This window comes from Pristis pectinata, chromosome 20 (assembly GCF_009764475.1).
Source record: "Pristis pectinata isolate sPriPec2 chromosome 20, sPriPec2.1.pri, whole genome shotgun sequence".
Lineage (NCBI taxonomy): Eukaryota > Metazoa > Chordata > Chondrichthyes > Rhinopristiformes > Pristidae > Pristis > Pristis pectinata.
This window is the reverse complement of record NC_067424.1, coordinates 22,718,987-22,737,017: the sequence shown is the minus strand read 5'-3', so window position 1 is coordinate 22,737,017 and position 18,031 is coordinate 22,718,987. Positions and strand designations below refer to the sequence as shown.

At 38.5% G+C, this 18,031-nt stretch overlaps 1 protein-coding gene across 8 annotated transcripts in view; it reads right to left on the bottom strand.

Annotated features, from left to right (window-relative positions):
• Positions 1-17,697, bottom strand: part of LOC127580822 (metabotropic glutamate receptor 4-like) — a 903,581-nt gene extending 885,884 nt beyond the window's left edge. For 6 of the 8 annotated variants that reach the window (XM_052034740.1, XM_052034741.1, XM_052034737.1 and 3 more), the window contains exon 1: positions 15,808-16,121. Coding sequence is in view for 1 of the 8 variants with exons in the window: in XM_052034744.1 (XP_051890704.1) it covers positions 16,628-16,732 (105 nt within the window). In the remaining 7 variants the exon portion in view is untranslated. Of the gene's footprint in view, positions 1-15,807; positions 16,122-16,627 lie in introns of those variants that run through there. The other 2 variants (XM_052034744.1, XM_052034738.1) reach the window with 2 other exon arrangements.
• Positions 17,698-18,031: the final 334 nt, after the last annotated feature.

Genomic DNA, 18,031 nt, shown 5'->3' with positions numbered 1-18,031 from the left:
AATCATCCCAATCAATCATCAATAAACACTGAATAATATACGAGGTTGTTCTGTTCTTTTTCCCAGTGAGTGATTAGCACATAGCAATAACTAGATCATCACAATCCAATTTGGTTGAACTGGTGTCAACAGTACGTATATCTTCTGTATTCTCTGAATACTTCTGGTTTACACTGGCAACACATGTTACTGCACTAATTTGCTAAATTTGCAAATTGCACTAAAAATGTATGCCTGTAGTTTGCATATGAAATCAGAAACAAACTGACACCTGTAGCTCAAAATAGCCAGTTCAGATTCACAACCACCACCTTTGTACTTACAATTCTTCACTTTCATTGCAACAGCTAATTGTCTAATATTCCCTCTTTCTGTTCCTCTAGGGTTTAATTACTGAACAGGTTTTAATAGCTATTGTAAATGCTAGGATCCAAAGTCATTGGAGAGAAGGAATAGTTGTTTATGAAGAAGGATCTATGTGTTCAAAAGCATGTCAAGAGGATGGTCATAGAGACAAGTTGAAGCAGGTTAAAGAGTCCAGCTGCAATCATTAAATACAATAGCAACAAAATGCTCCATGATAATGACAGCCAGAGCACAGCAAAAGGACGAGAATATTTCAGATTACTATCATCTCAGAAACTTGGAATGATTAAAAGATTGTTTTAGTAGTCAATTATTTCCTTGAAGTGCTCATTAGACAAAGAATACAGTAACGTGCCCTCTATCAATGGAAATAATCCACACAGATTTACAGACACTGATATCAACAAAACAAAGATTTGAAACAGATTTAAAGGACTCATAATGAAGTAGTCCTCAGATGGATGATATCTTCACTAAGACTGAATGAGACTCTGCAAGTAATCCATGAAGCATTACAAATTATCATGACGCATTCAGAGTGCTGGCAGGATCTCACTATGTTAGTAAAGAAACTGGCTTGATCGTCTTGCACGAGGAAGGGAAGGAAAACTCCAATCATCGCAATGAAACAAGGTAATTGGTCAAAATCAGTACACCTGATAACTACCTGTACAAGGAGCACTGTCAAATAACAGCTGAAGTGGTTTCTGAAAATGCTGCTTGGCAAAACCCCTTACTTTTTGAGAGAAGTGACATTTCACAGACAGCAGAAAGATACAGGGAACTTTTATGTCATCCAGGCAAAGCAAAGAGCCACACGGCTGATCCCTGGTGTCAGTGTATTGAATCATGGAGAGGCTGCAAAAAAAAACTCTTGAACCTTAAAAAAAGGGGTCATTGAAAAGAAATGTTAAAGGAGAACAAGATGTCAAAAGCAAGGATAATTCAGGGAGCTGGAATATGCAGGCAGAAGACAAAAAGTGATGAAAGGACACAAGTTGGCACATCGCCATGGCAGATGCCAGAGGGCTATCAACATCCAAATGTATGCTACAACCTTCAAGACAGGAGAGTGAAACAAGATCATGGGACTATTCTAAGCAGTTCCTCACCATTTGTCAAGATGAAAATCTTCACCTGCACAGGGAAAAGCTAACATTACTGATAAATGACTGCAGCTCTGAAGAACTGCCAGCATTTTCCTCCGTATCTCAGGCAGTTCAGGACTCACCTGCCAGTGCGGTTGTGCAAGTTCCAAACCCAAGTTATGCTCACTACTGATTTATGCTCCGACTTTGGACTCAGGGAATTCAGCAATTCCCCAGTAATTCACTGAGAAATCACTAAACTTGTGCCAATTCTATTCCTTCTGAAAGTTAAATTCGAGTTTATTGTCATATGCACAAGTACATGCATGCACAGCTGCAATGAAAAACTTGCTTGCAGCAGCATCCAAGGTACATAGCAACCCATTAGCAGCATTCACACGGAAAACAAATTATTCACAATTTTTACAATAAACAACACAATTAAAAACAAAAATAAACAGTCTATTTTAGCGCAAAATGTATTGCTAAACTGTTGTAATTAGGGTTGTGACAGTTGGTTCAAGAACTGAATGATTGAAGGGAAGCAGTTGTTCTTCAACTTGGTGGTGTGGACTTCAGGCAGAGAGGAATGTTGGTAGGTAGTAAGGCAAGTATGAGATGTTCACAAAGATTCAAATTATTTGACAAATTTAACAATAGACTACACCTGGGGGCCATGGCATACAAGACTGGACCATACTGGAGCTGACTTCATTCAGAGTATTGCCACTGAAAGACGGATCACCTCCAGGAATGATTGAACCTCGTGGTAAGAGAAAGTGGGCACAGATATCTTTTTCTCTCCTTTAAATACTGGCTGCAGTGAGCTAAAATTGTAACATTATATTGAATGATGATGAATGCAATAAACTTCCATCTAGCTGCAGGGAAGAGATGCAAATACTAAATTCATAGTGCTACCCATGGCTTCTAGACTTAACAGTTATTATTTTTTGAAAGGCAAAATAACCCACTGAATGTAACCCATTTCTCAAGAGATTTTACTTATAGCAGAAGGATAAACAAACTATTTCACATTCTCCCATCATACAAAGAAAAATTAAGACCAAAATAAAAAATGAGACAACAGCCAATACCTTGCTGGATAGCCAAGCTCTGCTTTGAAGCATAATGGTTCTTGCCTTAACTCTAGGATTACAGGCAGGTGAACAAAAATCGGGAACTCAGGCTGTGTCACAGGAATGTGGCCCCAACTATATTAAAAACAAGAATTCATTGACATGCTGCTGGCTTATTTCTCTCCTGGTGGAAAGAGGAAGTACCGCAGAGTCGACCAACAGAAAACTAGTTGTCTTGCTAACTGGAAGGGGGATGGCAACCCAGTTGATGGAAGGGGACACCTAGATGCTTCTTCTCTTTACTCTTGCTCGTTTCATCCCAACAAAACAAAATATTTGCACTTCACAGCCTTTTCTATTCAGACTGAGCTAACGCAGCAGCAGGGACTAGAGGCTAAGACCTTAATTAAAAGTGGCAGTTGATCTAGTTGCAGTCAACAGGCCATGTTGTGCATTTAAAAAGATCCCTGGCAACTTTGGACACATGTCCTTCTTGCCTGCTCAGGAGAACAGAGAGGGAAATAATTTGGGTTTAATTACTCCCTTACCTTGCAGCCATCACTGCTCCTAACACCACTCCACCAGAACTACACAAGAACAATTTAATATCTAATGAAAAGTCATGCAATGAATATTATATGGTATATCTTGAAATGCAATCCAATCGGAGTTCTGCTAACAAGTAACATTTTGACAGGAAAGAGTAACTACACACAACAGAGAATTAAAGCCACAAGTTAACATTTAGATTCATCCATCTTACACCCTTCCATGGCCAGATACCAACCTTGTTCCTTGCTTTTATCAGCTTGCTCACAACACAGCTCTAAGTATTCTGCAGATAATGTTCTCATTCTCCAAGGAGATCAGTTACTTTATACTCTGATACCTCAAAACTAAATTGGACACAGCACAACCATTTGTCTACACTAGTCTTTTGTATTATTAATTTTGAACATCTGTTTGTAAATTGAATGCATTGTGGAATAAAAAACTGATGATTTTATCTTTATTGCCAAACAGGATGACATCTATTTTACAAGCACAACTAAGCACATTAGAAGATTAAGTCTGAGTTCACAAATGAAATACTGGTTCAAAACCCCGATACTGAATCTAGTGTAGGATCACAACGCCTGGCTTGTGATCCTACACTTCGGGAAAAGGCATGAAATTACTGCCAAAGTGAAATTATGGATTCAGAATTTAAAACATCTAGTTTATGTAGTGGTTCTTCGCTTAGCATAATTGCTAAAAGTTCATGATTAATACTTTAAATTCAGGGTTCATTTTAAGTGACAAGGATTTTGGAATCCCAATCAAATCCCTATTCAATGCATAATGCATTCAAAGCAAAGGTTCAGACAAGCAGTTAGAATCAAAACCTCATTAAAAAAAAATCTGAAAAAGAAACACCACACCAATGCAGGAATGATTTAACATTCAAAAGTAAAATTGTTTGTGACCAATAATAATCCAATAACCTTTTCCTTCAGTTCAAGTTATTGAAGAATTATATCTATTTCTTTCATTCCATTAACCATAATCATTGTAAATGTTCCTGAACCATGGCTTATTTCATGGTCCTATAGTCTTTTCTTACTTATTTAAGTTCATATTCTTTTCTTGTTAAGACCTTTAAATAAAAGTTACAATGAAGGACCAAGTTGTAGATGATGAACATTAGTCTATGACTGAGAGTCAGAGTGCAAAATGAAACTGAACTGAAAGGCTCTTAATTTCAGAGATTTAGATGATGCCCCAAAGCCCATGACATAGCACAGCACCAAGTTGGGAAAAGTAGAATAAAACAAGAAATGTGATAAGATGCTACTCTTGGTTTTTTTTCCCCCCAAAATTATAGATGCAAAGAGACAAAAAGAAAGTTAGTGTTTGATTGTTGTGACCAGAAGGGTAAGCAGGAGTTAATTAAGAGTAAACATAACACAATAATGAGAGGAAAAACTGGAGATTACAATTTTACCTTGGAGACTTTTTTTAAGTTAAAATAACTGAATTATAGGAATGAAAATGTATTCTGAATAGTTGTAGAATTAGTTATAATAGAAAGCATCTGTGCATGTCTTTTCAATATGTTTTGCTGCTAATTAACGCTTTAAAACCACTTGTCATAATTAACTAAGAACTGAGAAAATGTTTCAATTTTTTGAGACTATACTCACTAAGAATGTAAAAGTAGATGCATTCCCATTTTGTGTTACTTTTTTCCTTTGGAATTATTGATTAGAATATTGGGAGCGCTGTTAATTGGGTACAGTGCTCCCGGACCCAATTCTCTGATCTCTGCTCTACATGAGCAAGACTTCCTAATCAAATGCAGTCCTTAAGAGTTTAACCAAGATTCTGTTTAAAAATCTTGGTGCTTCAGCTGGAGTGCTGGGAAGTAGTTGTCGTACTCATTCACGATATTTGGAAAAAAAAAAGTCCTGCACAAAATATCTGTTCCCCAATGCCTCTTATAAATAGTTTTTAAATTAGTGCATTTTCCTAACAATTTAAAACACTGTAGAATGTTTCCAGCTGAATTTGATTGATGTCAATGGATTCTTTTATCAATTATAGATCAGATTGCTTTGAAACTCAAGTAAAACAGCTTGGTTTCTATTGAACTTCAGGTCATAGACAATATTAACACCACCACTTTCAACAGTCTGGGTTCAAAGGAGAAGGCTGAATGTGCCAAGAAACCTTACAAGCAAGGTGGACAAGTTTGTGATTTGATCTTTCATTACATTTCCAATTAGTTGACCCTTACAGGTATGATTTTATTTTGTAAACTTTTGGTAAATCTTGTTACGCTCACTTGCTCTCCAATTGACATCCCAAGCAGATCAAGATATAATAAAAAGGAAAAGGTCTGGGGCCAGTTTGAAATCTATGAAGTACATCTGGCTTCAGAATGAGCCACAGAAATCTGAAGCATACTCTTGAGCAGTTCTCACTTATTTTCTTGATGAACCTTAACTATGAAGAAAAAAAGCTGATGAGGATACAGTTATCTTGTCTGGATGTTCTCCAATCTGTATTGCAAAATAATGGATAACATATTGAGAGAGAGAGACCTAAAGAAAGAAATAGATAGCAGGTTATCCTAGATTCGTTAAAGAATGTCTTGGTATCCCATTCCGTCCTGGAGGGGAAGATATGTTGGCAACACTTAATGTAAAATACCCTCAGGACTGCTCTGGGGTATTCATCTACATTTTCTGCTCAGGGCTCTGGTATGGACTTAAACCCATAGCCTTAGAACTCAGAGGCAAGCTGCCGTCACAGAATCAAGGTTAACACTCTCGTGAGGAAACTCCAAATCAACTTATTTAATCAATATACTGGCTTTAATTGCACAGTATAGAGAAAATGTAGCCAACATTTCTACATTAATGCTGAGTCCCACCTTGTTTGGAGAAAGAGTACAACAAAATTGGAACAATGCTGTTCTTTTGTGGATGAGCACTTTTATTCCATTGCAAAACAGGATGGCAAGTTCTCCATTGGATTTGTGTGCACAAAGCAAGCAACCATGCATCTTCTCAAATAAACAGTTCACAGAATTAGCGTGATGTGTAGTGGTAGAAATTCACCCTTGGTCACTTGCACTAAACATATAATAGTATGATGGTTGTGTGTTATACTCCTCGTTTGAAATTTCTTTCCATTGACTTCAGTGAAATCAACCTTGATAAGTGAATTACAACGCACAGCTGCTACTACATTTTCACTTAATGCATATGACCAAGGATGAATGTTAACAACAGTCTAAACCAGAAAACACAGCTCAGAATAAATTAGTACAATGTATATTCATGTTTACATATCCACAACAATAATTAAAATCCTAAAGAGTGGGATTCCACACATTCATTTTCAGTGCCAGAGAGGTTGTTTGGCAGTAATTAAGATTTATTCACTTGCACTTGGCTGGGAAGTTACTATTCCACCACCCCCCACCCCATATATTCTGTAGATATCAATGCATAAGTAGCTTAACTCCATGCTGTTCCAAGTAATTCAATGCCAAGTTACTTGGCGAGGTATCAGTAGAAACAAAGTGTCTGGAGGAGCAGGGTGACTCAGAGAGCAATCTCCTGATTTCTATGTTTAACTGCCAAAGTGTAGACACTTCAAGTTGCTGTCCAATTTATTTTTTAAATGGAGGTTACTACTCATCACCTCACCATCACTCTTCATACAACATGTGAACCCGTATCTATTCCTGAAAATAACAGTATATATGCATAATTACACCTTCCCCTTTTTAAAAAAAAATTGGTGTGAATTATTGAAAGGTAATTTAAAGCCATGTTTCCTCAAAGTATTAGGTGTAGTTCTCTACAAGTAGGCTAAGGGTTCAAGACTCCGCTAAAGCAATTTGGATTTCTGAGGCATAATGTTGATTTTATAGTTTATAGGGGAGCTGCTATGCAATAATATACTCAGTCAAGCTAATGTGTCTCTAATTAATGTAGGAAATCAGAATACATAATCATACATGCCAATTATTAGCATTTCATGTCAACACTCTAGTTTTTAAAGCCAGTCATTTTGTAGTGACAAATTAGTACAGCTCAGAGCCATACTTATGCTCCTCTTGAGTCTGGATGATAATGTGCAAGACAGATCCATTCCTGCATTTCAGAACACCCATGGAACAACTGGCCAAATCTGCCTTTTCTCCATACCACGGGAAGGAGCTCTACTCACTGTTTACAGGGATGGTGTTCCCAGTCTAATTGTTGGGAATTCACAAAGAGAAAAGCAGGCTCAACAAGCAATCAGCTGGAGGAACTCAGTGGGCTGAGTAGCAGAGAAAAGCAGCCTCTCATTTTGTGCACCGAGCAGCGAAATTCCAGTAAATACAGGACACGGATGGCAAGAGACCAAATGGGCCAGAAGCAGAACGTGAACAGAAAGGGAAAGAATAGATGGAAGCAGTTCAGCATCAACTGCATTGATAAGACTGCAGTCACATATAGGCCAGAGCAGGCAAGGATGGCAGATTTCCTTCACTGAAGGACATTAATGAACCAATTGGATTTTTACAAAAATCTGGTGGATTCATGGCTAACATTCCCAAGACTAGATTTAATTCCAGATTTATTTAATTACTTGAATTTAAATTCCCCAGCCGTGGTCAGTCGGATTTAAATTCAAATCCCTGGATCAGTGTACCAGAATTCTGAATCAATAGCCCAGTAATTTAACCACTGTGCTAACAGACCGAATAAATCCTTGAAATGAAGGAGTGGAAAAGGTAACGCGATAGCATGAAATCTGTGGGGCACAAAAGACCACCAACAGGCTCTAAGTACCATCCTAAATAATTTAGTTGAGGAGGACCTTATCAAATTTAGGAGTCACAGAGTCATACCAAACAGAAACAGGCCCTTCAGTCCAACTCATCCATGTTGACCAAGGTGCTGGGAATTCGTAGGAAAAGAGACAGAAATAGTATGAGGAAAGGAGGACGTCAAAAGTTCACAACACTAGCTTCAGAGGTCTATCAGCATGAGTGGAAGGGCCTGACACCAATGCATATGGATTCCCAAGATGAAATTGCTCACCTTGAGAGATGGTTTATCTATACAATTCAAAAAAGTTCCTGAAAGCTTACATTGAATTTTTACTTTGTTATTTAGCTGTATGCTGGGCCCTTGGTCTGAGGAACTGCAGGGACAAATTTTAAGAAGGGATCCTTCACTACGTTTTATGATCATGTTTGTAGAATGAAGGAAGCAGTGAGAAATTAGGATTGTTCCCATATCCTAAACCACCCAGAACCATCAGGTGACTTCCTCCTCAGTGCAAGAAGAGTCATTGGCATGAAAATCAAGAGCAGATCCACCGTAGTAATTAGACCGTGATACACTGTCCTGTGAATTCTTGGGATTAGAGAGTGTTTTTCTTTTAGAAAAACAGGGCAAGGACTATAACTGGGTGCAAGAACATTGTTGATAGGAGAAGGTATAGTATCTTTGAAATGATATCTGGGAGATCAGATATGCAAATGTAATTTATAATGCAACTCATGGGTTGACTGATATGTTGGAAATCCACAAGGGAAATTTCACATCTTTTAAGGGTAGCACATCCAGACTCTCATCCCCTCCACTCGGAAATCCAAAGTTTTGTCTTTAACATGGACCTCTGATTGAGATTTTCTCCAGCATAAATGAGAGAACATTTCGTCTTTCAACTAAAGTACAAACTCCACAAAACTACTATTTTCACATCGGGGCCTTACCCAAATGGCTGAATCAGGTGTTGTGGTGTTATTGGCCAGTTTTAATTGGTTTTATACATTTGCATTTTAAGCAGTTTTTGACAAGTGATCAACTTTTATATAGTCACTAAAATACTTACTATGAGGATTCATCTGACAATTGTTAACAATAACCCTCCAAGCTATCTTTCACTTCTATATTTTTTTAGCTCACTTTGGGAATAAACATTAATGCAATCTTATTAGTGATACTGTTGTGCATGTGCTTTCATTATGAATTATATGACAGTAATGTTACTTCAGGCTTCCTGCAAGCTGTCTTTCAGAGGTGAGTTATAAAACCAAACTACCCTCCCGACTGACACGTTGCCCCATCTGAGGTGGATGACTCGGATCCCAAGATATTTTTGATAAAAAGGGGAAAAAAATTTCCAATGTTCTGACCGATCTTCAATAAACACCATCAAAAACTAATTGTAATGCCTTTGTCTCATTTTTAATTGACAGCCATCTTGTGTATAAATGGGCTGCCATATTTCTGTTACAAAAGTCACTGCAATTCAAATTACTCAGGGGAAGTGAAACACTTAAAATGTCCTCAGGTCAAAGGTAAGCTTGCTCCAGAAGTTGCTACCTTTTCCATTAACTTAATTAACAATGAAGTCTGATAATTAGAAGAGGGCACCTAAATATTTCTCCTTTTATTCATACAATATTTTATCTTTACTGGTTAAACTCACAGGGCAGGCATTAGAATACTGGGAATATTTACATGAGCTAACTGTCCTTTTAATTATTTGATCCTCAATAAATAGCACCTTGGTTAATAATAAGGAGAAATCTCCCCTCAGTCAAGAGCTGGTGCAAATATATCATCTTCAATGGCACTAAATGTTGGGAAGTACAACCGGTGATGGATACTTTCAAACCCACTTAGTGCTGGTGACCAAAGACAAACATATCCCCTCAGGGTGTTTTAATCTCTGGATAAGTGAAGCATTCACTTTGAGGAAGCAATTATTAGCACAAAATCGAATTTACTTCAGACTTCAGGGTATTGGATTTAAGATAACTATAAAGTTAAATAGTTAATCTAGGAGTTTATTCAATTGTCTTATGGGTCAGGAAAGAGTTTTACTCGACTCGAGTAATTTTTTTTAAAAAAACAAATCTCCCCAAAAATGGTGCAGTTATTGAAAATTAGCTTAACACAAATGTTGCACACAGTTCTAGGTATCTGTGTTCATCAGGAAATTCATCTCCTTGTTCTCCAGGCATAAAATTGTCAAGAGTATTGCAGTGGGATTTCTAACTTCACCTGTATGAAAAAGAATAATTTTCATTTATTCACAAAACAATCAGTTTTACAACATTTTGTAAATGCAACTTATTTAAAGGACCGATATTCAAACAGTATACTTTGTTCTCACTGAGATCTGTGATCTCTTACAGTTTCAAATACGTCTTAATTGTGTCTTGACCATTTCACCAATGAAGGTCAGGGACAGTCATTCCCAGTTTTCTAGCCTCAGTAATAATCCAGGCAGCTGCCATTTACTTTTGTTGCATCTCAAGCTTTGCTCCTCACTGCCTCATTACAGAGGTCATCTGACCTCCATACAAAAAGAGACAAAACCCATCTACTTTACCCTCAGCCTACAGCTGGTTGGACAAGGGCACAGACATCAGACTGCATGCAGGCTTCCCCAGTTCAGAAAATACTCAGACTTCCCTGACGATCTCTTGCTGTAACCCTGGAAGATTTCTGTGGCCCCCTTGAACAAAGGACAAGCCTGCTGAAGTACTGCTCTTCATTATCCTATCCAGATCCTTCTGACCCGATGGGAACACTCTCCCAACTCCCATCCCATCATTAGTGTCCATTCATTAGGCAGCAACACCACCCCAAGGCTGGAAGTGTTGCTTTTATTGCTCTGCATCCTTTTAATAACTGGATGCCTAGATCACACCTGCTGGGTACATGCTGAGAACAGTGAGAACCTGTAACTTGCCTGTAGGGAACACTGAACTGAGACCAACACTGTTAAAGAAATCCAACAACATTTTTCTGCGAACTTAACAAGTGAAGTTCTCGTTCTTTATGTGACTTTCACAAACAACATTAAAACCCACAACTATGCTCTTAAATGCCAAATGAATGACATGGAGCAAATTTTGTCTTGAGAAATTAACTTATCTAGGGTCATTGATGGGGCTTTTTTAAAAAAAATATTTAAAAGCTTACAAAGTTAAAATGCAATAGGAAAGATGAAGTAAGCCAAGGAGTTATTAATGACCACAAAATAGATTTTTAAATTCCATTGATTGTAGTTAGCAAAGCTTTGAATAGGTTGTAGCAGATTCACTGTGTTAAAAGACTCATTTTTGGCTTCATATTTTGTTACCTTTCATGTCCCTTCAATCAATTGCAAAATACTTATCAAAAATTCTGGAGATTATGGTCCCCTTATCCTGCATTCTTCCATATCTGTATCGAATGGTTACTGAAAAGTCAAACTAATCAGTACACCAATCTGTCTAAAACTCAAAGCACTTGAATCAGCCAGCAGTGTTCCTGGATAAGACTGGTACAGAAACATCTTCTGGGAAGTTCTTGTATCTTGATTACGAAGGCAGGAAGAGACTGTTCCTATTAAAATACATATACAAGTAGTAATCTGAGCCAGGTGGCATGGGAATATGACCCCCTTCCCCATCACCATCCTACTCTACCCCAATGTTATTTCAACAGTTAGTCTGATTCTGTCAATTGTATGCCTGGAAGAGCTGGAAATTCAAGGTTAACATGACTATAGATCTGGTGTAACATATTCCCTAATTTTACCCCACTCCCCCAATAGCACCTGGGAAAATGCACTACCCAAGGAATTTATTTTTTATATATGATGTAAAAGTCCATATTGCCTATAAGTCATGTTTTGGCAATAAGATGAAAGAGTGTAAACGAGTATCTCCACTTTCCCCAAAATGAACAAACAGTCATTGGGACTCCTTAGTCTATAATAGTTAAACTGGTACAATTTAACTCATCTCTTTGTTAATCACCCCTCCTGCTGATTGTTTTGTGTTAATGCCATTATTTATAATAATAGAAAAACTATTTTCTTTCTCTCAGAATAAAACAGGTTTTAAAAAGGTAATGAGATCACCTCAAAGTGCATATATTTCGATATATACAGCATACCAGTTTTGTATGATTATAACATTTAAGTCCAACTGGTATTCACAGATCAAGTTTTGTTTTGCAAATGAAGCAAAAATCAAAAGTGCAAGGCTTTATCTCAGACCCGACTCTCTCACCTATTTACCTTTATTTTTTGTCGGAAGATGGCCAAATTAGTGAAGATCCTTGTTGACTGTTGAAGAGCCGACCTCTTGATTGAGAGCCACACAAACCAATCAGGGCCCTCAACAGTCTCTTGCAATGCTGTTGGGAAGTTAATTTCCCAGCCTTGGCTTCAGTGAACACCCACTGCCCCATCGCCCTTTAAGTGACTCAGGGTCCACCTGGATCTTCTAATACATCCAGATCATTGAGCTCAAGAGGCCTTTGACAAAGTGAGACTTTGGTCCTTGGCTCAGTCTGGGAAAAAATATAGTGCTGAACTTGGGTTTCAGTGGGAAAGATATTTATGCATTTTAAAAGAGGCTCAAGTTGGCTGCAGGATTTTTATAAATTTTCCATCTGGATACGAGATGGAAAATCTGAGGGACATTTCTCAAGTTATTAGTTGGGGTGGGGGTGGCTATGAGGTCTTTCTCCACCCCCCCCCCACCCCAAGAAATGAAACAGCCAACAAATTACTAAGTGTTCCCCAAATTACCTGTGAGGACCAAGCATTACAATTTATCAGTGCATGAGGAGGCCAGTCACATGGTCTTCCCATGGACCCAAATCCATAAATGCTGCAAAGCTCATCAGGAGCCCTGCATGGTGAACTTAATCAGGAGTTCAATAGGCCTGTCTATCAGCAGTGCCCATTACAACTGCAAATTATCAGTGAGCCACAGGTAGAAGTTGAATCAGACCATCCAGATTCCACTCTGCAATTTTCATTGAGTAATGAAGACAACTTCCAACAGAAAATAGAGTTCTTAGAAGTTAGGGAGTTGGTCAGACTTATTTCAAATGCTGAAAATGGCACGTCTTACCATGGACTTATCTAATGCTGTAACTGAATATAATCAAGATCAGCCCAACATGCAACATAGGAAAAAATATAAAGCCTTTAATTCTGATCCCCCATTCGGCAAAATTAAGGCTGATCTACATGTCAATAACATTCCTTTATCTACACTGTAACCATATCTGGATCCATGTTACTCTCCTTCCTGTGGATGAAAATGGACTGATGGTCAACATTATTAAATGCAAGGGGAAAATTATATTGGCATTATAATTTAATCCAAAAACTACAACTTGGAAAGAGTTCCATATACTTGAAATTTTATAATCGTGTACACAAAAATGTCCTCTAATATTCTCCAATTAAAAATCTCAATATTTTACTCATACAAGAGCCCTGAAAGTACTATGATAAAAATGCCTTTCAAGCTGTACTTCAGCTTTTGCCTCACCTCTCCTAAATTTCTTTTTAATCATTTTCTTGTAATTTTTAGAAATAGAGCACAACCTGGAATTTCCACTTGGTTGTATTCATTTACTGGAATTCACTTGAAATCATTATGCAAAAGCGTTATCAAATTTAAAATACAAGTTATATCCAGTACAAATTCAGATTCTATTCATTTGAAACAAAACATACCAGAAGTTGCCCCTTCACCAACAAAACTGACCACACACCCAGGGATGAATTAATCAACTTCAGGAATTTCCACCAATTATTTCTGATTTAGGGCTTTCAAGGAAGTTCTTAAGTTAAGGTACTTTTCTTGTGTACAAGGTACCTGTTAAAAGATTTTAACATGTGATGTGCTTTACAATTTACTAAGTAATTGATTTGTGTGCATCAATTTTACCCCAGATTGTTTTTATTTAGCCACATTGAGTAAATCTATAATTCAACAGTTCATTGGTGATAACTAGGCACTCAGATTTAAAATGCTCAATAACATTACCCGGCTTTAGTGGTATTCATCCAATTGCCCCTTTGAATACATCAAAAAATAACTAAACCAATTTAAAAGGTGCATTCTAAAACGCTGGTAATAATATTGGTTTACAGTAGACTTTGCATTCAACGATACTCAAAACAATATTTGGCATGGAAACTCAAAAGGGAGATGAAAATTTTTTGAAAACATTGCAATCTGTATTTGAGTTGTTATTAGCACCAAAAACTAGAAACTACCACTTGCTTCTGCCATTCTGTTCCGAATCCAAAAGAACGTGTACAAATATTGGCTTCTCAACTTGATTGCAGACTGGCTTCAAAACTTGAATTTAGCTAAGGCAATGTTCAAAAGCTACTCACAAATCACAGAGGTAACTGGCCAAATGTATTTTTTTTTGTACATCTCCGGTGCAATCAGCACCTTGTTTGGTGAACACTTGTGTTCTTGGTGGCCTGATTGCCACTGCAGGGTTGCACATTGAATAAGTTATTGGACCTTGTTCTGATGACAGGTCACTAACCGAAAAATAAACCCGTCTTCCTCTCTACAGGTACTGCTTGGCCTGTGAGTCTTTTTCCAGTCTATATTTTGTTTTATATCTTGCTATCCCGGAGATAACATGGTTCTAGTAAACCAGAAGAGTTTCCTCCAGAGGATTGTTTATGACGCGGCGCTACCCGCAAAAGCATACTGCATAAAGCCAGTCTTAAAATGCAACAGATGTGTTTGTATCTGTGCTACATTGCCTACGAAGTGGGAGGCATAAAGATGTCCATTACTGTCAACCTCCATTTTGCTTTTAAATGAATGACTCGTATTATGCATATTCTTATAATAAGATGCTTGCAGATACGTAACATCAACTCTATAAGCAAATAATTGTGTTTCAAGAACGTAATGTCATTATCTTCATGATAATCTAAGAATTGATAATCTAGAAATACTTTGCTAATAACTACCAAAGATAAACATCGTGTCTTAGAAGGTTTTTCCTGTTTAATCCTTCAATGGGATCTAACATACCGTACGCCAGAAATCAAAAGGTTAATCAGCACTCGGCTGAAGCAATAAAGTCTTCTATAATAAATCTATCTGAAAGAACGTTCATAAATACATTATTCTAACCTGGATTGCAAATTGCTGTTCGCTGCAGCTAATAAATTCCAACCATTGTTAAATCAAAACACAATAAAACCTATTTTTTGTAGATATACAACCTCCACTCTGAGGAAGGGCATATCTGAGGGAATAATTAGAAGAAGTGTCTCTATTAAAATGTGCAGACTAACTCCTGTTTCGTCCGTGATATCCAGTATAGTGCGCTTTGTGTGAGAGATGGAGGGTAGCCTGAGGAAAGGGGATCATTCGGCATTGCGTTATAAACCTGATCTTCCGCAATCTAAGATAGTGGTGGTCACCTTCTTTATGAAAGTAACACATCACTGAATTCCTATCCAGTGGCAAGAGGTATTTTAAGTCTGCTTGTTAGGACGTGTTTAAGATATTCAAGGCTTAAGTCATGATGCAGAGAGATCGAGTAGATATATACTAGAACGCAAGATAAAGCGGTGTCAATGCTTTGGAAAATAAAAGTCATAACTGTTACTACTTGAAATAAGACAAAGCTGCTAAAATCATGCAGTCTGTTTATAAAGCGTTAGGTTCGTAACACAAATATGCGGATCTTTTCACATTCCACTGCAAAGCCCATTTTATTCTGTTTTACCGAATCGTTTAATTGTTCGTCCTGTCTATACCAGACTAAAGACAAAAGCAAACCCGAATGTAACTCTAGGAATCTGCTCAGTTATATATAGAGCACGTCAACTTCTTTATAGCACTTTGTATTACAGATTTCCATCAGTTCAAAAACTAACCAGTGTTTTTTTATCCTGTGAGTCGTTTGAACTCCTTGCTTCTTAAAATCCTGACCTACCTCAGGAGTGCAGTAGCCTGAAGCGTGTATTAATCCGATGAAACCAGAACAGTTCTTAAAATCCTTTCTGCAAGTCTTACTAAAACTCGGGACTGCGAATGAGTCTCTGTCTTTCAGAACCGACGGCTCGATCCAAATGTCGTCTAAAGTTCTGGCCACGTTTCCTCCGTGCACTCCAGCAAAGGATTTAGTCCTTGCACCCGTCATTTCAGCACCATGGACAGATCAGCGCTGTCCATACTCAACATTCTGGCCAACCCATGCACCTCTTTTTGGTTTGAAGACCGCCTGGCATAATTTAGGGAGCCCTTTCATTTCTGAGCTGCTGTAATGGCTAGGTAGTGGCGCTGCTGTGTTATTAATTAAACAAGAGGTTAACAGCCTATTTCACCCCTGCTGGAAATGTAATCCCGACAGGTTCCGTACACTGCAGATCCCTACTAATTACAATGTAAACTGCTTTAAAAAAAATCAGACATCCTCTGCATTTCCCCACGGTGACTAACCTGTAGTGACCAGACCAGCAAACCCCTTCCTTGGTAGGCGAAAGGCGCCGGTCATTTCTGTCATGAAGGGGGTAGAATACGTGGGGTTCTCTTGGAAAGCAAGTTCTGCTGCGTTTGGAACTTTTATTTTTGTTAAATATCATCATCCAAGCTATTTTTAACCTCCCCGCTTTAATAGTTTGTGTTCAGTGTTGAATACTCGGCTCCCACCGATCGCTCAGAAAACTGCAGCCTGCTACAGTCAGGGAACTCAAAGCGCGGAATTGTATTTTAAAATTAGGAGAAAGACATTGCATAGGTTGAGGTGCCCCTACCTTGAGACGGGATATTGAGCCTGAGATTGCGAAGCACGGTGATTTTAAGAACGTCTCCAATTCGCTTGTCGTGCCGTCACCGGGTTTAGCTTTCCTCTCTCGCATTCACACACCAGTGTTCGCCTCTGAAAATCTACAAGCTGCTGTTGCTTGGAGCAAGAAGCAGTTGGATCGCCCACGATGCTGGAACGACCCACGGTCTAACTAGGCTGGAAAGTATCCATTGATGAGAAGCAGATCTCCAAGGGCCGTCTAACGCCTTTCCATTCCTCCACACCAGTGGTTCAGGCGGAGAAACTGAGCCTAACTGTATAAATACCCTACGCAACACGACACGTCTTGTAATGAATGTCTTCAGTTCCCATCCAGCTCTCGGAGTGACTGTAAAAAGAGCGAGAAACCGGGGATGCCAGGCGGTCGGAGCCGATTTTTTTCCCCCACAGTTAAGCAATTCCACTCGCTATAACACAGTGCAGTTTCTCCAATGTGATCGAATCTCTTCAGCTTAGCATGGTGAAGAGATCCTCATTTTACAAAAAGAAATTGGATTTCTCGTGGACAGAGTACCGTGATTTAAGAAATCGATCGCGTTCTGCAGTAACCATGCTCCACTCGGAATGAAATCTTACAACTGTATTCTGCCTGGAGCCAAAGAGCATTCATTTACATCGGTTTGTCGAGAAGTCTTCATTGATGACAAGCACACAGGTTTCCCTTTTTTTCTTACGGAGCAACATATGTGATGTTGCAAAAACAACGTCGTCCCACTACCGTTTCGAATTACATATGTAAATCTTGTACCACTCCTTGCTGCCCGTACACTTAAACTAAAGCGTTATCTTTACAGGCATCAGCGGCGTACAGTTTGCATCAGAGGTGCAGTATCGGTTTTCTACCGGCCTGCCCGTCAATATTATTCCAGTTCCATTCACTGACACCTGAACAACCTGGGATTTGGTTGTACTGGGCTGGCTTTGAAATGGATCACCATAGTAACATGTTACCTGCAATAAATCTCTTTAAAAAAAGCACTAAAGTTGTTTCCAACCAAGCATGCGTTGTAATGCATGTTAAACCGCTACTGGCATTCAACAACAGAATGGAGTATTACAAATGTGGCAGAGTACGTAGAGTTCATTTAAAATAAAGGTCAATCCCAAAAGAAGCAACAGGTCTTCTACTTCTGAATGCAACAGCAATATTAACAGCCACGGTTCAATATTAATTGAGGGAATTGCAAATAGCTCCAGACTTAAATCGAAGTTCATGTGATCCAACCAGAGGGCGAGTGTGTGCGCGCTCGTGTAAGGAGACAAGGATCAACGAGCCTGGGTCGTGCTGATGGTTTAAAAGACTAAAAAAAAAGCTCACACAAGAGCAAATCGTCACACACTAAGAGGTCCT